The sequence below is a fragment of the Pelophylax lessonae genome (assembly GCF_965119305.1).
Source record: "Pelophylax lessonae genome assembly, chromosome: 4".
NCBI lineage: Eukaryota > Metazoa > Chordata > Amphibia > Anura > Ranidae > Pelophylax > Pelophylax lessonae.
This window is the reverse complement of record NC_138771.1, coordinates 272,863,706-272,891,639: the sequence shown is the minus strand read 5'-3', so window position 1 is coordinate 272,891,639 and position 27,934 is coordinate 272,863,706. Positions and strand designations below refer to the sequence as shown.

Sequence of the window (27,934 nt, the reverse complement as noted above, 5' to 3'; positions counted from 1 at the left end):
GACGTCTGAATTGAGTTTTCATGTTGTCCCTATGCTAGCATATGGTTTCCTTAGAATTCTGTTGTTTCCTTACACAATCCAAAAATATACCAGTATTCATATTATCTCCCTCTCAAAAATGCCTGGATTTTTAATTAAAAGTCTCAGACAGGGAGGGAAAAGTCAGGTAAGTGGGCCAAACAAATGTTTTACTTTTCGATAATTGTCTTTGAATAAGTTTTGCTTCTCAGTGGCTGTGTGTACAATGACAAAATTCCAGACATACATGCCGCAACAGTCAGTGACTATTCTTTTAGATATCCATTAGCAGTCATTACACTCAGCTAGAAAGAAATGCGTACCTGTTCTCAGCTATCACAATGGAATGTTGTTGCTATTTCTTGACATACCCTTATACATTTCATCACACATCATCATATATCTCATTGAATCAATCAAAAGATGCAGAAGCCTTCAAGATATACACATTTAGGAGTCCAGGCATGCTGGATGAAGGAAAACTTACATGACAGAAATATGGACACTATCATTGCTATCCTCCTCCTGAAAACGCTTGACACCCAGCTGTGATACTAATTCACTGGCTTCAGTTTCTAAGTGGCTTACCCAGACAAAGCTTTAAGATCAAGAGTTCTAACTTCATTATCTTTACTCTACTTCTATGTTAGTGACTCAGAAAGTACTGAATCGACAGACTCAGTATGTAGGCAACCAGCAATTCTACAAAAAAATAAATAAAAGTTTACTATGAATGGGACAGCAGCTAAAGGCAACTGCTGACGTTTAATCTAATATCAATCAGAATACACAATCTCTTCAGCCCCTTGGAGCCTAGGCTATACATTGGGCCTTAACTTCTGGCCAAGTAGAAATTAAGCCCCACCCTTTACACCTAAACATCATCTACCGCCAGTTAACTGTAAAAATGCCAGAGCTTCTACTGCTTACTGAAATTTTGGAAATTGACAACTGAATGACAGGTGTGTCATGGAATGCATTGGGCTAAATTCTGATGTGTAAAAAAGTCAAGATTCTGTGTAGAGTCTGAGTTTAGTGTCCAAGGAGCACTGCAAAGATACACTGTAGACCAGAGGTCTCCAAACTATGGCCCTTCAGTTGTACAGGAACTACAATTCCCATCATGCCTAGTCATGGCTGTGAATGTCAGAGTTTTACAATGCCTCATGGGATGTGTAGTTTCACAACAGCTGAAAGGCCGTAGTTTTGAGATCCCTGCTATAGACTAACATAGGCACAAAAGCTTAAAGAGACTCTTCCGTCTAACATAAAATATTAAAACACAGCGGCTACAAATACTGTAGCTGCCTGCTTTTAATGAAATGGCACTTACCCATCTAGGAATCCAGCGCTGTCTTCACCTGGGCCGGTTCTTCACCGATCTTTGGATCCCCGGCTGTTTATTGTGGGCAACATGCCGGTGCATGACTCCTTGTGGCTTTACAGGTGGCTCCGCACTGTGTATGCATGAGCCTCACTGTGCATTGTGAATGGACCAACAGCCTTCTGGGCCCTGTGACCGGTCCCAGGAGGCTGCAGGTGGGGAGTGAGAACTTCTGTTGGAATTGCCTAGGCGATTCTAGTGGAAACGGGTACCTTTTCTTTCCCTTCCTACTTCTCTTTAAAGTTCCACTTTAAGAAATATTGTTACTCGTGTTACCCTTTCCTTCCCAGGTGCTAATTGAAACCTGATCTAAATGTGACCTGGAGTAAAAGCATTCCTGTGGTTTTGTATATAATAAGTGTCTGCGCTGCTCTTAAAATTAACTGATGAATAAATATATAAATAAATTATCTATAGTGCAAACATATAATTATTGACCATATCATTAATCAATAAAGTGCATAAGTGATATGTAAACAGTGAAAAACTCATATACCATTACAAAAATAAATATTCAAGCACAATTATATGATAAATAGAAAGACAGTCTATAATTGAAAAGCAGTCTATTATTGAAAAAAGTGCTCAGTGTAAAAGTGCTTCTTATATTCTCCAGTGACTTCTTAATAAGTGCTTTGTGCTCAGATTCTTCCACTCAGTGCTCCCCTCTTAGTTCCCCACTCACCAGATAGTCAGAGGGTATAATGCCTTTCACAGCTTAAAGATGTCAATATCCTTTTATCCAGATAGTATGAGGGTATAATGCCTTTCACAGCTTAAAGATGGTGCACTTTTTTCAATAATAGACTGCTTTTCAATTATAGACTGTCTTTCTATTTATCATATAATTGTGCTTGAATATTTATTTTTGTAATGGTATATGAGTTTTTCACTGTTTACATATCACTTATGCACTTTATTGATTAATGATATGGTCAATAATTATATGTTTGCACTATAGATAATTTATTTATATATTTATTCATCAGTTAATTTTAAGAGCAGCACAGACACTTATTATATACAATTCATTTAAAGGCACTAACCTTTTTTGTTTAGCAGCAGCTCTAGACACATTTTAGCATTATTTAGTAGCAGGTACCTTTACCACACATTCCTGTGGTTTTGCATCATGTCTTCTGTGATATAGATAGTCCTTTACTCTACTCTGTGCCACATAATAATGAGTTTAGAGTAAGTGACCTCTGTAGCATTACATATACACTACAACAGCTGACGTGGTGCCAGCACTGCTGCACAATCACACAATGTTGTAGCAAAGTGCTCATTTGCACATCATGCTCAGATACAGGCCCCCCCTTAACTCCCCAAGTTCGTACCAGAGAAGATGAGTTTTTCTGGGCTATTAAACTGCAGCTAGGTGAGAGGCCCTCCACTGTCAGAACTGGCATGTAGGTACTCCAGATCCAGTGTGGTGGCATTTTGTTCTTGTACCTGGGATCCCTCCAGCTTTTTGCCACTTGTGTTGCCAGAGATGCCCTGGACTTCACTGAGAGGGATGTTGTTTATGAGGATAATCGCAAGTAGCTGTGTTCTGTGCTGTTTTACTGAAGTAATGATTCTCAGCTAGACTGTCTTGTTATAGAGTCTGATACAGACTATGCTTTGCAGCCATGTTTCCATGATTGAGACACAGAGATATTGCTGTGAAGTGTCCAAGCTTGTGCAGCTTTAATAATCTCTTCTGCATCTGGATAGATGAAACAATTTTCACAGGTTGCAATACCACCAACCGCTGCTAGAGGGAAACACCCAAATCCAGCTTGCTTAACACAGGCAGATACAAATCTTAAATACAATCTGGTGAATTCTAAGCATGCATTCACTTATTCACTTCAATTCCAGCAGAAAGAATCCTCAGACTCCTGTGGCTGAATTGACAATGAGCACGACTAGCTGAGGAAACTACAGGATTGGCTATTCGCTATAAAATAAAAATCAGAAATACATTTTACATTTTGGGCAGTATCATTTTATTCTTCTGTGGAGCACACTGAAAATGTGGAGCACACTGAATTTTTTTAGCAATCCGTCTAGTTTAAAAGTCCCAGACAAATTACAAATGTTCATTTTCAGGCTATTGATTTTGGGGTATAAACACTTTGCCAATCACCTCTGGTGGTGGTATCTCACCTGTTGGGAGGAGAGTTTTTGCCTCCTGAAGTGGCCAGAGTTTGTATGGAACAGCTGGTGTTGGAATAAGCTGGGATAGAGTCAGGATTTCTTGCATCTCATATCTTTCTGCCACCAAAATGTTTAATTTTTATAAGAGATGGAACATATTCCCTTTAGTCTAAGTAAATGAGTGGTGTAAGCATACAGTTTGGTGCCTCCAATATGGGATGACCTTGCCCCTTGCTAATTTTGCAGTCACAAGGTCTGAATGATTCTTCCAATAGCTTGTGAGTTGTGAAGTAATAGCTTACTAACTCTCTATACAGTACTAACTTACAAGACCTGGTAGGGATTTGTTAGCAGCTAGATGTTAAATCCTTCTATTTCCAAGCCCAATTTGGCTATTCAGATTTTACATTGTAAACATTTGTCTAAACTACTGACCACTTAAATCAGAAAATATCTGTAAATAATCTCACTTCTTTATTTTAATCCCAGTGGGGGAGATTTACTAAAACTGGAGCACTCAGAATTCTGGTGCAGCTGTGCATGGTAGCCAATCAGCCGCTAACTTCAGCTTGTTCAATTAAGCTTTGACAATAAAACCTAAAAGCTGCCTGGCCTTAGCAGACCCTACCTTTAAACAGTTGGTCCAAAAGACCTCAATTACACTATCGACAAATCCTTAATTGTTAATACGTCAAAGCCAGGAGCCAGGTGTGGACACCATAAGCCTGACCTTACCGGTTGATTTTAGACTATAACTGTTGCTCTAGTGGTGACAGATCTCGATCGTTCCCATAACCGCACTTCGGGGGAAACTGTGTTCGGTAAGGGGGGCTCTCCACTCCTTCTCTTTCGGGAGGGGGGGGGGGACTGAGTCAAGTGGGGCCGAATGCCTATGACCAAGGGGAGCCCCTGTGCGCCACTAGATCAAGCCCAGTACTGGGCACTCTCCTGTAATGTATATGTGAATGAGAATGATAACTTATTGTTTATTTCCCCCTTTTATTTTTTCTTTCCCTCCTTTTCCTCTCCCCCCCCCCACCCCCTTGGTATCATTGGGGTCGTCCTCCCCTTTCTAACGTCTTATCCTGAATTAGTGCCTTTCTGAGAGTGCAAACCCTAGGTACTCATTGTATTATTGTTTCAGTTGCGACAAATGTGAACTATAACCACCAGATACCATTTTTTTTTATGTCTATTATGTTTTTTATATCTTTTTTTGTTACTTGTTTAATGCTGAAAATAAAGATTATACAAAAAAAAAAAAAAAAAAAAAAAACCTGAAAGCTTATTGGCTTCTATGTAGAGGTGCACCAAATTATGCGCTCTCTAGTTTTAGTAAATCTCCCCCACTCTGTCTGATCATTTGGCTGACTATCCATCCTGGGACAGTATCTTGCCAGAAACAGAACTCCGACCAGTTATGCTTATTTTACAAATTATATTCTGTTAATTTATTAATTTGCTTTGGGTATGTACCTGGACATCAGCACTTGCTTATTGGGCAAACCTATGACTGCTATCTGGGAGTGTCATGTAGTGAAAGCTACACTGTATGATAAATGCCTCATAATTCAGTGTTTTGTAAATATCAAATTTTACTATGTCTCATCTAGTTTGCAACGCAAACAGGTTGGCTTTCAATTATGCTTCCCCAGGCCACTATTACATTGTTTAAAACTAGGAATCTTTGAGGCTGCACAGATGCCATTTTTTTAAAATAAATAAGTGAATGTAGCATAATATTGAAATCATGACATGCACTCATGTAATGACCTGGTGACTCCTGCTTGTGGGAGACCACCAGTTCACTGTCCTGTCCTCCAACATGGCTCTCATTCTCGTATCCTCTGCCCTAAGCCAACATGTTCTTTCTAGGTGCTTGCCTTTGCCTTCCATTGGTTGAAAAAATGTGTTAATCATTTGTGTAATGACACTTAGGTAGCCAAGTCAAATAAGCTCAGTGCACTGTTACATGCGTAGTTACGTATAGTTACATAGTTACATAGTTAGTGAGGTTGAAAAAAAGACATCCATCCATCCAGTTCAACCTATGATGTGTGTGTGAGTTTGCTGTCAACCATACATTGTATACCCCTGTATGTTGTGGTCTTTAAGGTGTCCATCCAATAGTTTTTTGAAACTATCGATGCTTCCTGCTGATACAACTGTTTGCGGAAGAGAATTCCACATCCTTACTGCTCTTACAGTGAAGAACCCCCTACGTACTTTAAGGTTAAACCGCCTTTCCTCTAGTTTTAGTGAGTGGCCACGTGTCTTATTGTATTCCCTTTCTCTAAATAGTTTGTTGCTTATGCTAAGGTCGCTAGTACAGTATTTGTACATTGATATCATATCCCCCCTCAATCGTCTCTTCTCCAGAGAGAATAGGTTCAGTGTTTGTAGTCTTTCCTCATAGCTGATGTCCTCCATTCCCCTAATTATTTTTGTTGCCCTTCTCTGGACTCTCTCCAGTTCCAGCACATCCTTCCTCAGGACCGGTGCCCAGAACTGGACAGCATACTCCAGTTCTGGGCACTGAAGGCTTTGGTGTTCTACCTTGATATTTTGACAATCTGGTGTGACTTGAACTATGCTTAAACTGGTTGTAAACTGCAGACATGAAATATGAAAAAAGCATATCCCTCTATAGTGTGTGCTTGTGTCAATCCAGAGCACTGTCTTTTTTGTCCTCTGCTTTGTTTGTCTGCTTTCAGCATGAATCTCTTCTGACAAATCTTCCTGACACCAGGAGAAAAATAGTGACTGGGTGGGCTCTCCAACTGATTGACAACCTCAGCTCTGTTTCTGTGTGCTGTGTGAAGGGGATGTGTCCCTTCTCCCCAATTAGCTATCAGAGCTCACTGATGTAACTTCAGCTCTCTGCCCCCTGCTTTTCAGAGGAAAGAGATCCTGTGTGAATTCTCCACTTTGAATGTATGTACGGGAAAAACGGCTGTAGTTACACAGGTACAACCTATGTTGGAGGGTATGTTTCATCTCCGTGTATCACCTGATGCCAGTTAGTTCACTGGATGTAGGTAAGGGTTTACAACCACTTTAAGTGTACTTATGAGTCTGCATGTTGCCTGGTGTAACCTTATGTCTAATTCCTGATTTGCCCGTCTGATACCCTCCTCAACCTCTGTTTTGGACTTGACTACACCTAACTTTGAGTTCATAATCTATCTGCTTTTCTTCTTTGCCTTTCCCCAGCCAATTATCTGCCTGCCAGCTTATTCCAGTGGGGCAAATCCAACGATGCCACCTTGTGCTGCCACATTACCAAGCACTTCAACCACCTTTGCCCCTCACTGAGAGCCGTGACCATTCATGGGACTAAAATGGGTTAAGCCAATTAAGTAAAGGGCCACCATAGACTGAAGCATCTGAAACCTCTCTATAAACTATGGCTATTATTAAAGTGTGTGTATATGATAGAAGGTTAGAATAAAAATGCTTATATGATAACTTGTTTGTTAGCAGGTGCTGTCGTGGTTTCCTCGCATATCGCACACCACCATATTTCACTGTGTTTCATGCTTTGCTTCCCCTATGAGTGAAAGTGAGAAAATAGTTTCTGTTTGGTATCTCTCCTCAACCTGGATTATTGTTACCACTTTGCTTTGTCTTGACAAGTCTGCAGCTATGTGCTGAGATCCATCAACAGCTAAACAGGTTGAAAGTATGTAACAATACCTGTCTGGCTTATCGCATGTACAATTTAGACAGAATTGTCATAAATCTTCATGTTCCATGACTGTATGCTAAACAGAAGCAGAGATCACGTCTCAGAAAATGGCAGGCTGTACTTTCCCATTTTAGGCCAGAGAAGTATACAGTATGTGTACAGGGCACTTAATGTAGACATAGGGCACTTATTGCACAAAGAAAAGGGTTTTTTTTTTGGTAATTTTTATCTTTATTGGGGTGACAACAGGATATTATCCTTGGCTAAAATTCTGCTACTGAATGTGCTGTAAACAAATATCAAACAAGTTGAATCATATCTGAGGATGTTTTGCTTTCAGTATGAATCCTGGAACACTTTCACAATGACTCATATGATAGAAATTTGGCTTGTTTATTGATCCTCTGCAGACAGAAAAACCAAAGCACAATAATATTTAAATGTGTTTGTGTATGGAATGTGAACAGACTTTCTGAATGTTGAATCGCTGTAGAAGATCCATAGACATTAACCAGTTCTGAACCAGAAGGATTTGCCCCTTAATGACCAGGCCATTTTTTGCAAATCGGCATTGCGTTACTTTAACGGGAAATTGCGTGGTCATGCGACGCTATACCCAAATACAATTGATGTCCTTTTTTCCCACAAATAGATCTTTCTTTTGGTGGTATTTGATCACCTGTGAGATTTTTTTTTTTTGCGCTATAAACAAAAAAAGAGCAACAATTCTGAAAAAAAAAAAAAAAAAACAATATTTTTCACATATTGCTATATATCATTCCCCAAAAAAATAAAATGTGAAAATCTAAATTTTTCATCCTTTTAGGCCAATTTGTATTCTGCTACATATTTTTGGTAAAAAAAAAAAAAAAATCGCAATAAGCGTATTTTGATTGGTTTGATCGTGTCTACAAACTAGGGAAAAGATTTATGTCATTTTTATTTGTTTAATTTTTTTACTAGTAATGACAACGCTCTTCAGTTTTTAGTGGCACTGCGACATTTCGGTGGACAGATCGGACCCCTAACTGACATTTTTGATACTTTAAGGGGGGATCAGTGAAATTACTACAGTAATCAGTGCTAAAAATATGTAATACTGTAATAATGACACTGGCAGGGAAGGGGTTAACCTATGGGTGATCAAAGGGTTAATTGTGAGCCTAGGGGAGTGTTTTCTAACTGTGGTGGTAGGGACTTGTGAAATGATCATAGAGACCTGACATCCTATATAGAAGGATCACAGGCGCTCTGTGATCATTTCAGAGAGAACGGTCAGCTGTGTTTACAACAGCTGACTGTCCTTCTCTCTGAGCAGGGAGCGACCGCGGATGCCGGTGGCAATCGAGGCCGCCGGTCCCATGGATTGGCATCCCTGCTGTATCCCCGGCATATCTTGCTGGACCTTCAGAGCTCCTTGCCGGAAAGTGACGTCATCGCGGCTCCGGCCACTCACAGCGCCGAACCCGGAAGAGCAGCCGATGGAACATGTCAGCTCCCTCAGCGGTGTCCGGGCGACCATGTGGGGGCTTCGTTCTAAGGTAAGTATTTCATAATATGCTAGTATGCAATGCATACTGGCACATTATGCCATTGTCCTGCATAGTGTTTTTTTTTGTTCTTTTTTACACAGGGGATACAACCGCTTTAAGACAGAGTGGTTAAAAAAGCAGTCAAAGAAATGCATCACTTAGGCCCCATTTGCACCTGAGCGACACTACGTTTTTAGCGCTTTATTTTTGCATTTTTTTATAGCGTGGTTTTGGAGCGACACCATTCATTTGCATGGGCCTCCCTCCGCTTCAAAAGTGAGCTACAGAAGTTCATGTACCAAATCTTGCACATAAGCCAAGTGCATTTTGCATCGCATGTTCTTTCGTTTGCTTTGTCATGCGGAAAATGCTTGGCAAAATGTGTGACTACCCACGTATGGAGAGCCATTAACTCGTTTCTGCCCGTGTTTCTATTATGCACAGGTGGGAACAGGGCCTTAGTAAAGGATACTAATTATCATAGATATAAACTTATATTTTGTGCGGGAACACCTATAATGTACTTTACTTTATTTGCAGCAAAGATAAGCAAAAAAAAAAAAAATCAGATAAACATATCCTAATTTCAAGTTTTACTCTAGATAAAAACAATTTTCAGACATCTGCACTGTAAAATAAATGATCGGCAAAACTCTTACTTTTGTTCAGCCCGCACATTGCACCGAACATCTGCTGCTTAAAGTTACAGTTCTGGATGGAGTACAGTTCTCCAGGTGGGTCGCATGCTTGGCACCTTTCCAATTCAGAAAACACCTTATATTCATATAACAGAATGCAGGGCATTCTATGATTGGATGAGGGGAGATTGTGACGTTTATATGCTCTTTCTCTATTCACAGAACGTTTACAAAAGAATATAAGACATTTTCTGAATGAAATAGGTGCTAAGCAAGCAGCCTGCTGGGAGACCTGTATGCTAGTAGGAACAGTATTTCCTAGTGCCAGGTGTTTGGCACTTACTGTGTATAGACCGAATAAAATAGAGTTTTACTAAAACCAGCAGCAGCCATATATGCGACTCATTTCATTAGTGGTAACATATTTTTACAGTGCAAATGTCTAAAATTGTTTCTGCCTGGAGTTCAGCTAAAGTAGGTCAAAACTCTAAGCCCCCGTTCACATAGAGGCGACTTGTGAGGCGACCTGGTCGCCTCACAGGTCGCCGCAGGTCGCCTTCCATAGGGAAGCTGCGGACCCGTTCTAATAGGAGCGACACAAGTCGCTCCGACTTAGAAAAAGGGTCCGGAGCTTCTTTGGGGCGACCAGGAGGCGCCCGCCATAGACTTCAATGTTATGAAGTCCGTGGCGGCCGCTCCGAGGTCGCGGCGCGCTGCTCGCACCGCGATCTCGGAGGTCGCCACCCGAAGTCGGATCGCCCCTATGTGAACGGGGGCTAATTGTGTTATATTGTTTGCCAAAGCACTGAGTATCATAAACAATTGGATTTTTTAATAACATACTGTATCTGTTCTCTCTATTTTTTGTTACATGTTCAAAGCCTCCTGTAGTGTCTTCGTGGCCACTTCTGTCCACATGTATGTGATGACTGCAAATCATTTTATAGGGTGGGTTTCCTGATGGTGGCAACAATGGACCATACCTATATCATCAGTGCTGTATCCTGGCCTAGGCCAACAAGGCCCAGGCCTAGGGCGGCACTTTGCAGGGGGGCAGCAAAAAAATATTTCATTATTTGTATAATGACTATGGACTTCCTATTTATTATACAAATAAGTGAAATAATCCTATAATTACAATTAGTGGCAGCAAACACAAGTCCAAATATCTTAAAAGAGTAATCTTACTAAACCCGTGACATAAGGCTTTACTAATGGGCACTTATAAGGCTGCACTGGTGGCCACTGATGAGGCCATACTGATATGCTGCACTGACGGCAGTAAAGAGGCGGCACTGATGAGGCTGAACGTATGGGAACTGATGAAGCTATGCTGATGGGCACTGATAGACTGTGGTTGTGGTCTGTGGTTTACAGATGACAAGGTGGGTCCTAAACAGGAAGGGGTGTGACCTTTACAGAAAGGGGTGGGTCATATTTAAATTAGGGGGTGCACAAGTTTAGTCAGGCCTAGGGCAGCACAAAACCTAAATACACCATTGCATATCATCATGTGTGTTGATTTGAAGCCTGTAAGACTGAGTGGCACTGCAGGAGCACAATTGGAATAAAGCATTGTCCCTTTATCACAGAAAGTTCCTTAACCACTTGCCGACTGCCAGCAGTACATATACTGTGGCAGGTCAGCTCTGTCCTGTGAAACTACGTAACTGTATGTCGGTTCGTGGGACCGTGAGTGGGGGCACATGCCCATTCGGCACAGGGGAAGCTGATCTGTGGTTCCGGCAGCCGCGATTGCCGCCAGGCACCCGTGATCGCTCCCAGTGGAGACAGAACGGCGGTCTGCCTGCCAGTAATGAACACAGGGCTCCTGTGTTCCTCCTATTTAGGAACACAGATCTCTGTGTTCATTCCATAAGTCCATCCCCCACACAGTTAGAAAGCACCCTCTAGAGACACATTTAACCCTTTGATCGCCCATGGTGTTAACCCCTTCCCTGCCAGTGTAATTATTACAGTAACTGTACATATTTTTAGCACTGATTACTGTAGTATTGTCATTGGTCCCCCCAAAAGTGTCAAAAATGTCAGTTAGGGGTCCGATCTGGCAATGTTGCAGTTCCCCTTAAAATCATTGAGTGCCGCCATTACTAGTAAAAGAATAAATAAATAAATAAAAATGACATAAATCTTTCCCCTAGTTTGGAGACACGATAACTTTTGCGCAAACCAATCAATATACTGTTATTGGGATTTTTTTTTACCACAAATATGTAGCAGAATACATATTGGCCCTAAAATGATGAAAACATTTTTTTTTTTTTTTATTTGGAATGTTTTATAGCAGAAAGTGACATTTTTTTTTTTTCAGAATTGTCGCTGATTTTTTTGTTTATAGCGCAAAAAAAAAAAATCACAGAGGTGATCAAATACCACCAAAAGAAAGCTCTATTTGTGGGGAAAAAAGGACATCAATTTTATTTGGGTACATCGTCGCACGACCGCGCAATTTTCAGTTAAAGTAACGCAGTGCCGAATCGCAAAAAATGGCATGGTCATTAAGGGGGAAAAAACCTTCCGGTCCAGAAGTGGTTAAAAAAGGACCATCCTAAAAGGATTACCAGGTACTATTTTATAAAAGCAGAAGAGTTAAAAAAAAAATTGAAAATTCCCCAAAAACTTAACACATTACAGCAGATCAGATCAGATTTTAGTGAATGGTTTAACATAAGTTTTATTGCTCAGCTCTGCCTACCATTTATTACTTAAAGAGGTTGTAAACCTCAGAACTTTTTTTTAAAAAAAAACAAACACCTGAAAGACAAACACATAATGAGCTAGTATGCATCGCATACTACCTCATTCTGAAATACTTTCCTTAGAAGGAAGCCTCGCAGTGCCGCCCGCTCACCTGTCTCATGGGTGACGTGTTCGGTCACCCTTCTTCCGGGTTTGCGGCATCCGGCCATCTGATTAGCTGGAGCCGCGATGACGTCACTTCAGCGCTTGCGCACGGGAGCCAACGGTCACGGGACGGGTCTTTGAAGGAACGGCACGAGCGGCCATTCCTTCAGAGCGCATGCGCCAGTGACGTCACTGGCTGCATGCAAAGTAAATATCTCCTAAACGGAACATGTTTAGGAGATATTTACAGTACCTATAGGTAAGGCCTTATCATAGGCTTTCCTATAGGTACAAGTTGCAGAGGAGGGTTTACTTCCTCTTTAACATTAAAATGGTTATAAACTCAGAAGGTTTTTATCTTAATACATTCTATACATTAGGATAAAAAGCTTTCTGTGTGCAGCAGCCCCCCTCATATTTACCTGAGCTCCCTCTCTGTCCAGCGATGTCCATGAGTGCCTCAGCCTGGGATTCGCTCTGCTGATTGGCTGAGACACAGCAGTGGCACGATTGGCTCCCGCTGCTGGCAATCAAACTCAGTTAGCCAATCATGAAAGAGAGGGGCGGAGCCGAACGGCAGCTCTGTGTCTGAATGGATACACGGAGCTGCAGCTCGGCTTGGGTGCCCCCATAGCAAGCTGCTTGCTTTGGTGGCCCTCAGCAGGAGGGAGGAGCCAGAACCACTCCACAGTGGAAGTAAGTATAATATGTGTTATTTTAATAGAAAAAAAAAATGAGCCTTTACAATCACTTTAACCTCTCTCTCTAATCTGGTGGGGAGGGTCTAGGTGAGTAGAGCTGGGAGCAGAAGTGATAAGCTGAATATGACAATGTGAGGAAGTGCTGACACCAGGGAGCCACAGGGATGGCTTGAGGTGACCAGTCACCCAGTGTACACGTTGTTGGCTAGCATGAGTGGTCTACCCTATAAAATACTGCCTCCTGTTTGCACCAACAGGCTGCATTAAAGAAACTATTAAAGGATAATTTGCCAAGCAAGACAATAAAAATGAATAGACTGCTGCTTAACGAAATGAGAGCTGTATTTTAGTACATTTTTATCTGTGGCGTGTTAAGACTTATTCACACATTTTCTTGCAGCATTTTAAAGAAGAAATCCCATTATTTCCTATGTGGCTAGTTCAATTTAGAGTGAAGGGGAAACCATATGGGGTTGTAAAGTTAATGTTTCCATCGCACACCTTCCTGGTATATAGGCACATATATATTGGGTGCTGAAGCGATACACCTTCCTGGTATATAGGCACCATATATTGGGTGCTGAAGCGATCACTGGATCTATCACAGGTACATACATATTTGCCAGCACACCATGGATCTTGCAAAAGCAGTCCAACTACTTTTGCAAGATCCATGGTGTGCTGGCGAATATGTATATACCATATGGGGTTGTTTGCCCCTACATGTGTATATTACCATGCGATCATGCAGAACAGTTTAATACAGCCTTAGGCATTAACATTACTAAGTTGCCATGCAGGTAAAAGCCTAGGTGCTGGGTAAAACGCGCTGCTCTTCAGCAGACAAATGGGTGGGCGTCATTTATTCTAAAAGGCACCCCATACATTGGCAAAATGCCCATGTTTTCACACACGTAATGCCGCACCATGTGGATCCATGCGGCGTGTTTGTAAAAAAAATGGGTTAGGGACTTCTTTCCCTGCGTTTCTCGCAAGTACAGCAGCCCATTTAAATGAATGTGCGTGAGCAAATGTGCGCACACACACATGTAGGGGTATGAAGGCAAGAAACGTTAACAGTTTGATCATATATTTACTAAATGTGAGTGAATGTATGAGTGATTTTTTGTCAACTCCTAAAGTGCTGTGATACGAATGGCTTCATGTACTTGATAAACATCTGTATAATATGTCAGCACTATAAAAATGCAGGGAATGAAGCGTTATTTTTTTCTGAAATCTTTCCAAAACTCTAGGAGCAATCCAGCCTTGCAAGTAACAAAGGTTATATCACCCTCAGCTTCTCCTAACACTCAGGGACTACAGTTGGGAGGTCAATAAAGATCTGGGACCAGTCTAGTTGGATTATTCATGTACTCAGCACTGACCTTCAAACCATTTCTGCTACTGGCAGTTTGGCACACTGTATCCATGTGACAAGATGTTGTCTTTCTATCTATTTGTGTCAATGTATGAAATTGTCATCTATATAGCAATATACACATTTGTTTTCTCCACAATTCATTTATTTATTGATTGATGTTGAAATTTAGGATTTTTTTTTCTGTTCAGAGTTGGGGTAATGTTTAAGTTTAGATTGAAGTTAAGGCTTAGTTTAAAGTGTAAATCCACTTTTGTTGAGAAAAACAAATTTCCCTCTGGGTGATCTATGTACCTTGCAGGGATTATAACAAACTTTGTTGCAGATTCCTACCTTTTGTTATTCTGAAGAAATCATTGTTTGTTCCTCTGTGCTGAGTGGGTCCAATTGGAGTGGTTTCATAATTATTAATCAGCTGTGCAGCTTCAGAGCTCTAATGAGGAAAGCTGCTGGGCCTGCATCCCTTTAGATGGGTTCCTATTGGGGCTATCTCACCAAAAATGACATTTATGTTGCAGGGGATGCCTGAAATCTGATTTGTATCTTAGGCAGACTTGTGGGAAAATTGGTGAGCCAATCACACAAGCAGGAAATGATGTTTCTGGGGTGTGGTCAGTATACATTCTGTGTACAGAACAGCTCCAGGCAGAGATACTATATATATATATATATATTTTTTTAATCGTAGGTCTTTTTTTGTTTATAGCGCAATAAAAATAAAAAAACGCAGAGGTGATCAAGTACTACCATAATAAAGCCATATTTGTGGGAAAAAAGGACATAAATTTTATTTGGGTACAGCGTCACACGATCGTGCAATTGTCAGTTAAAGTAACGCAGAGCATTATCGTAGCAAATGGCCCAGTCATTAAGGGGAGTAAACCTTCCGGAGCTGTAATCTTATACTTATAAGCCTTACAGCCAAATATGTATGGGTGATGAAAATTAAAGCGGTACTAAATTCAGACATCTACCCCCTTGCATAGCTAGAGCACAGCCACAGTAACACATGTATACAGTATAAAATAGTTTTAAAATGATAGTGTTTCTAACTTTATTTTTAGTACACCTTGTGTCAGGTGTTTAGATTGTAAGCTTTAATGAGCAGGGCCCTCTAATTCCTATTGTAGTAAATTGTATTGTAATTGTACTGTCTGCCCTGTTGTAAAGTGTTGGCGCTATATAGATCCTGTATAAAAATAATAAAAATATGATTGTTATCACTGCTATCACAGCCTAGGCAGGGGGCAGAGCTAAGCTAGTGTGTCACATGTCCATGATATTGCTTTAGCCATTAAATGTCCTCCCTTCCAGGACATGTGGAAAGTGTGTGTGTGGGCTAAAGAATGTCATCAGAATAGGTTTACCCTCCAAGGAGAGTTACCGGTATCCATTTTGAGACAACTGTACCCAATAACAATTGCACAAAAGGAATACTTTATTTGAACATTAATGGGGGACATTGTGTTCACCAAAATAAAAAGAGGATTAAAAAGTAATCTTTTTTAAAACCATGTACTGTATATATCTTATAAGATGTAACATTTTACATAAAACATTTGAGCAGTATTGCCCTGGAAGTATGATCCTGGGTCTTTTTTTTTTTTTTTTGTATGATCCTGGGTCTTTTTTTTTTTTTTTAAATACCATTTGGTAAAAATTACCTTTGATCTACCTTCAATCCATGTTAGGTAATATTATAACATTGATAAATGGAATCCAATCAGTAATCATACCAAGTGGCAACAAACCAGCACTGAAGCAGTTGACTGTTATTATTATTAATGGCTTCGTTTGCTCTCTTACATCTGTCGGCTGTTAAAGATAACTCCAGCTTAACATGACGCAGTTCTTAAACTATAATGAGACATCTGTTACTGTTACTTTTCATTAGCACATACAATATTAAAATATTTATAAATTGGATGATAAAGTATAGTTATCCGATATTGTTGATGATGAATTCAGTTATACCATGTGAAGAGTAAGCAATATCACCTGAAAGACATTTCATCGTATGCAACTGATAGCATTACAGAGATTAATGTCCACAGAGTAATGAACTACAGAGATTCTTCTACTATGGCAATCTGTTCTAAATTACATTGCTAATACTTACATCGTGTTATTCATTATATAGCTTTAAACTGTGAAACTTATGTCATCTCTTCAGTATTTCTTAATAACTTTCATTTATTACGTTTACCTCCCTCAGATTTAATGAAGTTTGTTGAAAGCATTTTGTATATATCTAGATAAACTCAGCTGATTTATATCGTAGACATTTACAGTATGTAGAAAACGATCCTATTTAAAATAGAAAGTTGATTATATATTCCTCTGCCAACACTACTTATTAAGAGAGGGAGACAGAGTGAGAATGTGTCAGTAGGAAGAGAAAGGGAGGGGGGCCAGCTGTTCGTAATATCCTGATTCCATTGGGCCAGTTTTTTTCTTGCGATGTGTGATTTTTCCCCTTCCAATATGAAGCCATGAAAACTGGTCATAGCCATAAAAATTATGGTACGCTTTGGGAACACCAAAGTGCTTTTATCTTACAAGTGTGCTTGCTTGTAGAAACCACTAAGCAACAACTACAGATGGGGTGGATAATACTAGGCTTACAGTATTTACTATGGGGTTTCCGTCCCTGTTATGTGTGTTCTCCATACTGCCAGCTACAGACAGGTGCCTTTAAGGCCCGTACACACGCGTCGAAAATTGGCAGGGAATTTTCAGCCAACGTCCGATCTGCCGATTTTCGGCTTGTTAGTATGATGCTTCCGACAACCGACTCCGACTTTTCGGCCGAAAAAAATCTGGTGTGCAGACTATAAAATTTTTGTTGGCCGTCAACACAACGGCCGATTTTCCATCAGTCAGTACAGATTTCGCCAGACAAAAATCTGATGAGCAAGACTGGGCATGCTCAGAGAAGAAAAACAGAAACAGATGGCCAGGTGGCCTGCTCCTTCTGTGGATAGCGATTGATGGCAGCTGAAGCCTGTGCTGTCCTTTCTGAACACTGCATGTGAGATACTCAGTGCGCCAGCTCCTCCTGGAAAGTTCGAGGAAGCGGTACTGTGCGACCTGGAGCCCGTTAATAAACATCAATACCTAAATGTTAAAATTTCTGTATTTTGAATTTGGTGAAAATAGAATTCCCCACCTCCGGAGAAACCAAAGTAAAGCCTCGTACACACGATCAGATTATCGAACGATCTGTCGTCCGTTTTTTGTTGCATGCTAGTCTCATGTGGAAAATGAAGAGGTTACTTTCATATGAAAATTCCCGTACGACAGAATTCAATTTCAGAAGTGATGTCATGTGTTGAATTGTTTTGTATGTGTTCTTTCCTTTCCGAGCACGTCTAGTCTTGCTCTTATGATTTTTTTCGGACGAAAACTACTAATTAAACGAAAATTGGACGTTGTGTTGCCGTACGATAAAAATTTTATAGCCTGCACATCCAGTTTTTGTCATCCAAAAATCCGTAATCGGCTGTCGAAAGCACTATACTAACAGTCCGAAAATCGTCAGATCGTTCGTCGGCCGAAATTTTCCTTCCGATTTTCGTATCGTGTGTACGGGCCTTAAGAGTAAATGACTGTGCAGTTGAGTCAGGAGCAAACCGAATTAAGGATCCTACCTATTCTCTGCAATTTTATTTCACATTGTAATCATCAAACTAAAAGGTACATCGCAAGGCTATTTTGGGTTATTCAGCATAGTTCCTGTGGCAGTTGGAGGAGGAATTTAGTGAGACTTGTCCTGCTAGAGTACAGTTTTGACCTATCTATCTAATATATAGGCTCAAAAAATTCCAGTGAGTGAACACTCTTAGGGGAGTTTGAAAAAGCACGGGTGCAGTGTTGACACATTTGTTTATAACAAGAAGTGGGACGCTTCATATAGACACTAATGCTGTGATTATTCTGAACATTTTTAATGCACTATGATAATGTAAATTCATTATTGCATATTTGCACATGTTTGGATTTTGAGCACTTTATATTTATATTAATGTGAATCCTAATTTTTGAAGCACTTGAAGTATTTGGTACACATTTGGTATACTAAGCAGGTGTGAGCGCTGGTCACATTCTATACAGAATACTAGGCTTATGGCTATTCCAACCCTTTGAAGTGATTGTAGCTGTATTAATTGCACTTGTAACAAAAACAACCGAGTATTGCCTGTGATGCTTTTTTTTATTTGCACTAACATACAAATCTTCAGGACAATCTTTCAGGGTATATGCCTTTCTTCAAGGTCCAACTAGTATTGATTCATGGTTCTTGGACCTTTAAATCTGGATGTTAGCGAAAATAAAAAGAATATTACGGCCAATCCTTTGAAAATCATTTCTGTTGAAGGAGATCCCCTTAGGATTCATCTATTACAGATGAAGGTATCAAACAGGTTGCTGATTGACCCTGCTGGCAAATAGAAAGGCATCATATGTATAGTATATGGTACCTCAAGGCTTTATCTGAGATGATATGGTAGAAACCGTTAACATGCTCATATATATGTGGACCATAAAACCTAGATAGTATAGGATTAGCAGAGACCTTATACAGTTGCCAGAATAAAATTTCTTGAAAGAGTATTGCATACCCATTCACCATATAAGATGGAAGAGATAGCAGGATCATAAACATCCACAGTAGTAAGATTTAAAAATGTATTATTGTGTACTCCTAAAGAAAGATTCGGCAGCTGGATCATTTAACATCTTGTAACCATTTAGAGCCGGTTCACACTGAGGCGATCCGACTTCGGGGGGGCGACCTGTGAAGTCGCGTGCACCGCTGTGCACCACGACTTCGGCGCGACTTGCAGGGACTTCGCATAATGGAAGTCTATGCAAGTCGCTCCCAGGTCGCCCCAAAGTAGTACAGAACCCTTTTTCTAAGTCGGAGTGACTTGTGTCGCTCCTATTAGAACGGGTCCTGTACTACTCAATGGACCACGACTGCACATCCAGTTTTTGTCATCCAAAAAGCCTCCTATTCCATTTCATTATTGAAATCAAGATGTGTACCAGAGTTGTTCCAATACCTACAAGTAGCTTTTGGATCACAATAAAATTAGGTTGATACAACAAAGTCAGCTATCCAAAATTCTGGCAAGAGAAGACTTCTCCACATATGTTCATTTTTAAAAGCTATAAAATGGGCTAACGAAAAAACTGCATGCAACATAAATCTCCACATTTTTAATTGTATGTCTTGTATCATGAAATGGCTTTGCAACATAAATAAATCTTTTGAAGACAACAAATAATATAAAAACACATAAAATACAGTCCTTTTAAGGTGTCTATAGTGTGGGTTCAGTTCTAAAGCTTACTAAACCCAATTGTCCTGTTTAAAAAATAAAAAAGCAAAAGGGAATTTTTGCAATAGGCATTAACAATTAGTAAAGTGCTTTGTAGAACATACTATTTACAATTTAGGGAGAATCTTGTGGGGAGATCTCTCCCTAATACCCTAGCTCCATCCCCCATCTTCTGCTGGATTTTCCAATTACTCCTAATCCATCAGGTGGCCTTAACCACATTTCAAGGAAGCTGTTTGGAGCACTTCCTCAATGTCAAAAGTCTGTAGTTTTGTTCTCTGGTACCTTCAGCAATATAAATTGACAGTATTCACCTTGCACAAGTGGCCATAAGACACATTGTTTTATAACATCACAACGCCATCGGAACACTGACAAAGAGGAAGTTCTATCTGGCAGCAAAGCAAATGTATGTCTTGTAAAGCAGCCAGATGAAGAATGGTGCCTGACCTTTTTAGGTGCCTTTGCACTCTCCCCCCTGTCCACTGTGATTTAAACTTTGATCCTAGGATGGCTTCTTTATTTTCCTGTTTTTAGTGCTCTGTTTTCTCTCGTCATACGCAATCCTTTTTTAGAATCTCCATTACTTTCTTGCCCAGGGCAGGTTTCCATAGCTGGACAAAACTTTTCATATTGACAATGAGGCGACCAGTGCGTATATCTTCATATCCTGCAACAAGGTATTCCAAACCTGTGGAAAAGCACCAAGCATTAATGTAATATTACAATTTTCATATATTTTTATTTTATCATCTTTGAAATGATTAACTATTTAACAAAACATTTGTTTTTATGTTAGGCCAGCCATGTTCCATGGTAATAACGCTAGCACTGTTATGTGTCCCCTGAACCAAGCAGTTAAACAGATGAAATACTGTACATAAAGTATGTATATGAACTACCAAAATACATCTAATTATACTTAGCCACTCTTGAGGTCTAGACACCCTCTACAGTTGGCAAGAGTGCCAGTCAGCATGGGAGACTGGTGATCTAACCTTTCCCCCCTGTAGCAATACAGCTTAGCCTCTAACCTACTACAGCCTATGCTTGGTGAATGTTGCAACAAAACCCCACTAATGACATCATCTCTTTACTATTCGTTCCCATAAGCATGTTCAGGAAGGGGGACTTACTGCAGTGTGCAAAGCAATAAAACCGTGATTGAGTCAGTGCTCCCCTTCACCGCCAAATCATATGGTTCAGATAATCATAGGATACTGATATCAAGACATATGCAGGTACTCATACTAACTAGACTGTACAAAAAGGTGGTTACTGCAGTTTAAACTGTAATTAAACATGGAATGCAAGCAAAAAAATGCTGTTTTATGTTTGAATATAATCCAAAGTCATAATTGCATGTATATTGTTCTACAGTCCTCAAAGACAATATTACACCCAGGTTTAGTTATGCAGCTCCTTAAGAATGTGTACTCGGAAAAAAGCTCATTAGAAAAGTGTAATCGAAAATGACTTTAAAAATGTTGGCAACTGTGTGCTTGATGACATCCTTGCACTTTGGCAATGACTGTGCTGTTTTTCAGGATTATAAACAACATACATAAATACTCTTAACCCCAAAAACAAATGTAAAGTCCAAAAAGCAATGATGTGCAATAACATATGCATCAATTAAGCACTCTGATCAGCATTCAGCGGCTTGTCATTGTTTATTTAAGGAAAGTTGTTTTCAAATCGGCTGATGTACTGTTCAAAACTACGCTTATAAGTTACTACCCAAAGCCCAGAACCTGCAGACAGTTGGAACATTCATGGTTTCCATGTCTACCTATATACTGCTCTTTTGGGTAGGAAATGGAAGGATATGGGGCTGGGCAGTGAAACTAATAACTGCAATTTCCAGTCAAAATAATTATTAGTGTCTCTTACTATTGTGGCACTAAACTGCATAGCATTTTTTCTGTATCTGTCCTTGGTGAGCAGTGATATTTAAAATACAAAAAAAAAGCCCCAAAAATTCAGGACTGAAGGCAAAATGTCCTCAGGATTTGTGGTATCAAGTGTGGTGCAACAGTGTAGGACCAGGAACTCAGGAACACTTGTATTATGTCCAGGAACTGGTAACAAAATGTCACCCGCATGTACGCAGAAGCACCCCTCTTGCTCTCTGCCATATGGCGCTTCCATAAGAAAAAACTACTAAAGTGCTCTAGAAACCCAGGGAACACTGCCGGGGGGGGGGGGGGGGGGGCTCATGGGCCACTATAACATCAGCTGTACTAACCAGTCCATAGCTGTAAGGCCAGCAGGACCAATCTTCACCCATCATTGACAGGCACATCCTGTAAGGCCTCAGAGACTTAACTTCCCTCCAGGAGGATCACTGCATCAGACCTGTATAGCACCCAGCCAGCAAGATTGCAGGATACACAGTACCCCAAAGATTGCTGCCCACAGGATCCAGCATCATATGGCAGGCAGGCTGTATCCACTTTTGTATGTGGGGTCTGGGTGCAATCCCTCTTGGCCTTTAGGCTGTTGTGACCAATCCAGATACTAAGCACACTAGCTAAAAAACAGAAGCTTGGCTGAGCTGGGAGGGTTTATTTCTAGGCAGGTAGTCCTGCTTCTTTTTTTTTTGGAAAGTGTCCATTCACCTAATGGTGGCAGCATAATCTAAGTTGTAATGAATATCAAGTCCTCTGTGTCCTGAGAGAAAAAGTATAAATATTAGAGGATATCAAGATGGTGTCTAAAGGTCACATGACGGGAACAACCTAATTTTGGAATGGAATTTGTTTTGTGTTATGCCAGACATTAATTGTGCCAGACTACACTTTAAATGGATGTGAATTCTAAGGCTGGCTTACACCTGTTTGATTGGGTAGACTTTCGTAAATCAGTAGAATGTGCATTTTGTCTATTGAAGCTGTGTACATTTCAATTATCCAATCACGTGCCAAGGAATTCTTATTTTTTTAAATTCCCTGCATAAAATTGGGTTTTTGAAGTCTACATAAGTTCACGGGATAAGTGAGCATTCAACACCTTTAGAAAAAAATTAGATTTTTGACTTACCATAAAATCTATTTTTTCTGATGTTCATTGACAGACACAGCACCTTATCTTTTTGACAGTTGGGTTATACTGCCCCCTACAGGAGTAGCACACTAGGCAGGAAAAAACTTGACTATGCCTATGGTGCAGTCCCAGGGGGTATACTCCCACTCTCAGCTACAGGCATTCAGTTTTGTTACAAGCAGTGTCAGAAGAAAGCCAACTACACAGAGGGGTAGGTGCTGTGTCTGTCAATGAACATCAGAGAAATGGATTTTACGGGAAGTCAAAAATCCCATTTTCTCTTTCATTCATTGACGGACACAGCTTCTTATCTTCTTGACAGTTGGGACGTCCCAAAGCCGTGTCAAACATGAGGGGTGGGAACAGCAAGAAAAAATTCTCAAGTCTAAACCGTAGCCAACCAGGTAACATGGAACTTAACAATAAACAACTGGAGCTCACCTGAAAAAAAAAATACACCATCAAAGAGGACCAGGTCCTCTAAACAGCAGCCTGCAAAACCTTGCGGCCAAAGGAAGCATCTGCAGATGCCAACACATCCACCATATAAAACTTAGTGAAAGTGTGCACAGACGACCAGGTGGCTGTCTTGCAGACCTGCAGCACTGATGCCTGATGACGGAAGGCCCAGGAGGCACTAATCGCCCGATTAGAGTGTGCCTTAACAAGGAAAGGAGGCACCTGCCCCTAATTGAATAGGCCTGAATTACCGTCTGTCTGATCCATCTGGAAATGGTCGCAGCAGAAGCAGCCATCCCTTTTCGAGGTCCATCCGTGAGTACAAATAGTGAGTCTGACTTCCAAAAAGACTCTGTAGCTGCCAGGTACACCCTGATCGCCCAAACCACATCCAAGGAATGCAGGGCAATTTCCTTAGGAAGGTAAGGCCTGGGAGATAGGGAAGGCAACACAATGTCTTAACCTTCCTAGCGGTATTCCCGAGTGTGACTCGGGGTAAGATTTTAGTGCCAAAAGCGGTAACCCCGAGTCACACTCGGGGTAGCGCTAAGAAGATCGCTGGATGCTGGAGGAGGTTTTACTTACCTTTTCTCCGGGATCCAGCGAAGACTGCCAGCGGTGTGCGGCGGCGGAGCTCTCTCCCGATCGTCTGCGAGCCCCGGCTTCCGTCTCCGGCGACGTGACGTCCGCCGGGGGGTGGAACCGGCGGCAAATTCGAATGTAAAATGCACCAAACACACTGATATCGTTCAAAATAAAATAAAATCACATTACATTACCCCCCAGTGCCCTTTCCTGCAGTTTTACTGTACTTTTTATGTAAATATATGTATATATATATATATACATATATATATATATATACGTATATATATACACATATACATACATATATATATATATATATATATATACACACACACACACACATATTATATATATATATATATATATATATATATATATATATACACATATATATGTATATATGTATATATATATATATATATATATATATATATACACATATATATATATATATATATATATATATATATATATATACACGTAATTCTTGTGAATGAGCAGCCCAAACCAACTGTATACATTATATATATATATGTATACATAATATATGTATACATACATACATATATATATATATATATATATATATATATATATATATATATATATATATATATATAATATGTATAATAAATGTATACAGTTGGTTTGGGCTGCTCATTCACAAGAATTACATGATTTCAGCACCTAAAATAATGGTACCGCTTTCAGCACCTAAAATCCAAAAGAATCATACCGCCAGGGAGGTTAATTCAAATGGAAATCAGAGACGACCTTTGGAAGGAACGACGGACAGGGATGAAGAACCACCTTATCTCTGTGAACCACCAGGTAAGGTGAACGACAAGACAACGCCGCCAGATTCCACATCCTGCGCACATAAGTAATAGCCACCAAAAAGACCACCTTCTGAGACAACGTAAGCAGGGGAACCTCCCGAAGACTTTCAAAGGGAGACTTCTGAAGAACAGACAGTGACAAATTGAGGTCCCACAGCGACAATGGAGACGGAACTGGAGAAGCCAAATGTCAAACTCCCTGGATAAAGGTGCACACCAAGGAATGTGTGGCCAATGGACATTGAAAGAAAACCGCTAAGGCCAAAACCAGGCCCTTGATGGTACTCAAGGCCAGGCGCAACCCCACCCCCCCCACCCCCGTTGGAGGAAAGCCAATATCTGAACCACAAAGGGGGGAACAAGGGTGAACCCCAAGAGACTTACACTATGCAATGTACATCTTCCAAGTATGATGGTAGATCTACCTAGGGATCTGTCCACCTTAGAATACCGACTACCTCCTAAGCCGCCAGGGTACTTCTTGTGCCCCCTTGGTAATTGACATAGGCCACGGCCCTGGCATTGTCTGATTGAATGCGTACCGGAGACCCCTGAAGGCGAACTGTCCAATGATCCAGACAAAGTCTGATTGCTCAGAGTTCCAGTACATTGATCGGCAGTCTGGACTCCAGACCCCTCCCCACCTGGACAAGCTGGCACCTGTGGTGGCAACCGTCCAGTACAAGGGGAGAAAGGATTTTTCCTGTCGATATTACAGAGAATGAAGCCACCAGATCAGGGACCCGGAAACCCCCCCGGCTCAACAGGATCAGATTGTCTGAGGATTCTTGTCTCATTTCGCCAGGATCCCTCTTTGCAGAGATCTCGTGTGGAACTGTGCAAACGGAACCACCCCAAAGGTAGACACCATCAGGCACAGCACCCGCATGCAAGCCCGGAAGGAAGACTGTCTGCTGGACAACAGAAGACGGATTGCCTCCTGCAATTTCTGTAGTTTTTCCAGAGGAAGAAACACTCTGGCTGAGGCCGAGTCCTGAGTCACACCCAGTTAATCCAGTCTCGTGGACTGAACCAGAGCAGACTTCTGAAGGTTCAGAATCCAACTGAACTTCTTCAGAGTATGCAGAGTAATCTAAAAGTTGTACATCAGAGTAGTTGGAGACTCCGCTTGCAGAAGAGAATCGTCCAGGTACCCCAGTACCGTGATCCTCCACTGACACAACAATGCTAGTACCGAGAGCCAACACCTTCGTGAAGACCAGAGGAGCGGAGGTGAGACCAAAGGGTAACGCCACAAACTGATAATGCTCCTCGCCCATGGCAAAGCAGAGGAAGCGCCAGTGACGGGCACATATTGGAATGTGAAGGTAGGCGTCCTTGATGTGATAGAAGCGAGAAAATCCCCCTTGTGTAGGGACGTCACTAACGTGCGAATGGACTCCATTCAAAACTTCTGTACCCGCACAAAGCAGTTTAGCGCCTTGAGGTTCAGAATTGGATGCACCGCGCCTTCCTTCCTGGGAGCTGTAAACAGATTTGAGTAAAACCCCTGAAAACATTCCGAAGTTGAAACTGGTAAAATCACCCCTTGAAGTAACAAGTCTTGCACCGCCCCAAAGAGACCCCATAAGTGATCTAGGGACAAGCGCACGTTGGAAGAGAAGAATCTTGTCGGAGGATAAGACCATAACTCGATCTTGTAGCCGGATCGTATGACTTTGTGTACCCACTTGTCTTTAACCAGGGAGGTCCACAGATCCAGAAACCAGGGAAGATGTGCCCCCCACCCCAGATACGCACCCCTTCATGCAGAAGAAGCCTTGTCCGCAGGTCTGGAAGAGCCCGCTCGGGACTTGCCAGACCAGGTCCTCCTGGAACCTCCGGCGGAGGCTCTGAAGGGCTTAGATCCCTTGTCTTGAGACCCTGAGGGACAAAAAAACCTCTGATGAGCCAAGAAGAATGGCCCCCGTCTACGATGGGGCTCCTTGCCCTTGGAAGCCTGTTGAAGAAGAGAACTCTTCCCCCATGTGAGGCCCTTGATGATGTCATCCAAGAAAGCTCCAAACAGGCGATCCCCACAAATGGGAGATCGGCTAAGGCCTTTTTAGAAGTCTGATCCGCAGACCAGCATTTCAGCCAGATAATAAAGGGAGCTTCATCCAAAGAGGCATCACAGACAAACTGTAGCCCCTGGACCAATTGATCCACCAGCTCCGCAAAGGCAGGGGGAAGCTGTTCCCCCTCCAGGTCCTGGGGTAAAAGTTTGGCCCACTCAGTCAGAGTTTGCAACACCAGGGCAATATTAGCCTAAGTGCCGAACCAGCCCTAGTAAACATATGGCGGGCCAGAGCCTCTGACCTCCTATCAGCCGAATCTTTAAAGGCCGAAGACTCCTCAACCAGAATTAAGGTGGCTTTATTTAACCTGGAAACTGGCAAGTCCACTACAGGTGGTACTGTCCACTTTTTAAGCAAGGAATCCATATAAGGATACTGCATCGCAAAACGCTTAGGGACTGCAAAGGTGCGTTTTGAACAACCCCACTGCTTAGTGACAATATTATCAAAGTAAACAGGAAAGGGGAACACCCTCTCCGTCTTGGAGGGCCTGTGAGTGCCAAAAGGGACCGGCGCCTCCGACGCAGCATAAGCCGCATCCTCCATCTTTAAAGTTTCACGCACTGACACAAGCAGCGCATCCACCAACCCCTTTTCAAGAGTGGCAAGAGGAGCAGAGGAATCATCCTCACTATCTGAGCACGCAGGGTGCGTGGACACAGACCCAGAAGGGTAACTCGCATCCGCAGCGGCTCAATCAGATTCAGGATCTGATGAGACAGATGAAGCATGGGAAGGCGGGGGGTGCTTTCTGCTAGCCCGTTTCCCCAGGACCAAATCCACCATGTACATTAAGGACTCCAGGACCGCCGTCAGTGCAGTCAGGGAATGGTTGAGACCCGGCAGCCGCTGAGAGGGGATCAGGTGGGGAAATGTGCTTCAGGGACTCCAGGGTTAGAGGGGGGACAGCTACTTACCATACCAGGAACAGGGTGGGCACCGCTCCAGACAGACCCCATCTCCATTGGAATAGGGGAGGCTGTTGGCTAAGTGGAACGCTGCGGCTCAGGCTGAAGCCAGGTCGAATGCACCCTAACAAGATATTTCACTCGCAGGCCAGTGGCGCTATGTCGCAGCTGACTTAGCATGGAGCTGAGACCAACTGGGGGGACCCTCTGGATCTAGATTATCCAGTCCATCGCCCAGTTCGGCAGTTAATAGTAGATTTCACAGGAACAAAATAACATAGATAGGAAAAAAAATGTATTTAAAAGAAAACATTGCCAGG

At 41.6% G+C, this 27,934-nt stretch overlaps 1 protein-coding gene across 1 annotated transcript in view; it reads right to left on the bottom strand.

Moving 5' to 3' along the window:
- Window positions 1-19,922: 19,922 nt before the first annotated feature.
- NTN4 (netrin 4) overlaps window positions 19,923-27,934 on the bottom strand; it is a 203,968-nt gene continuing 195,956 nt past the window's right edge. The window contains exon 10 of the mRNA XM_082254458.1: window positions 19,923-20,388. Coding sequence (XP_082110584.1) covers window positions 20,252-20,388 — 137 coding nt within the window. The 3' untranslated portion in view covers window positions 19,923-20,251. The remainder of the gene's footprint in view (window positions 20,389-27,934) is intronic.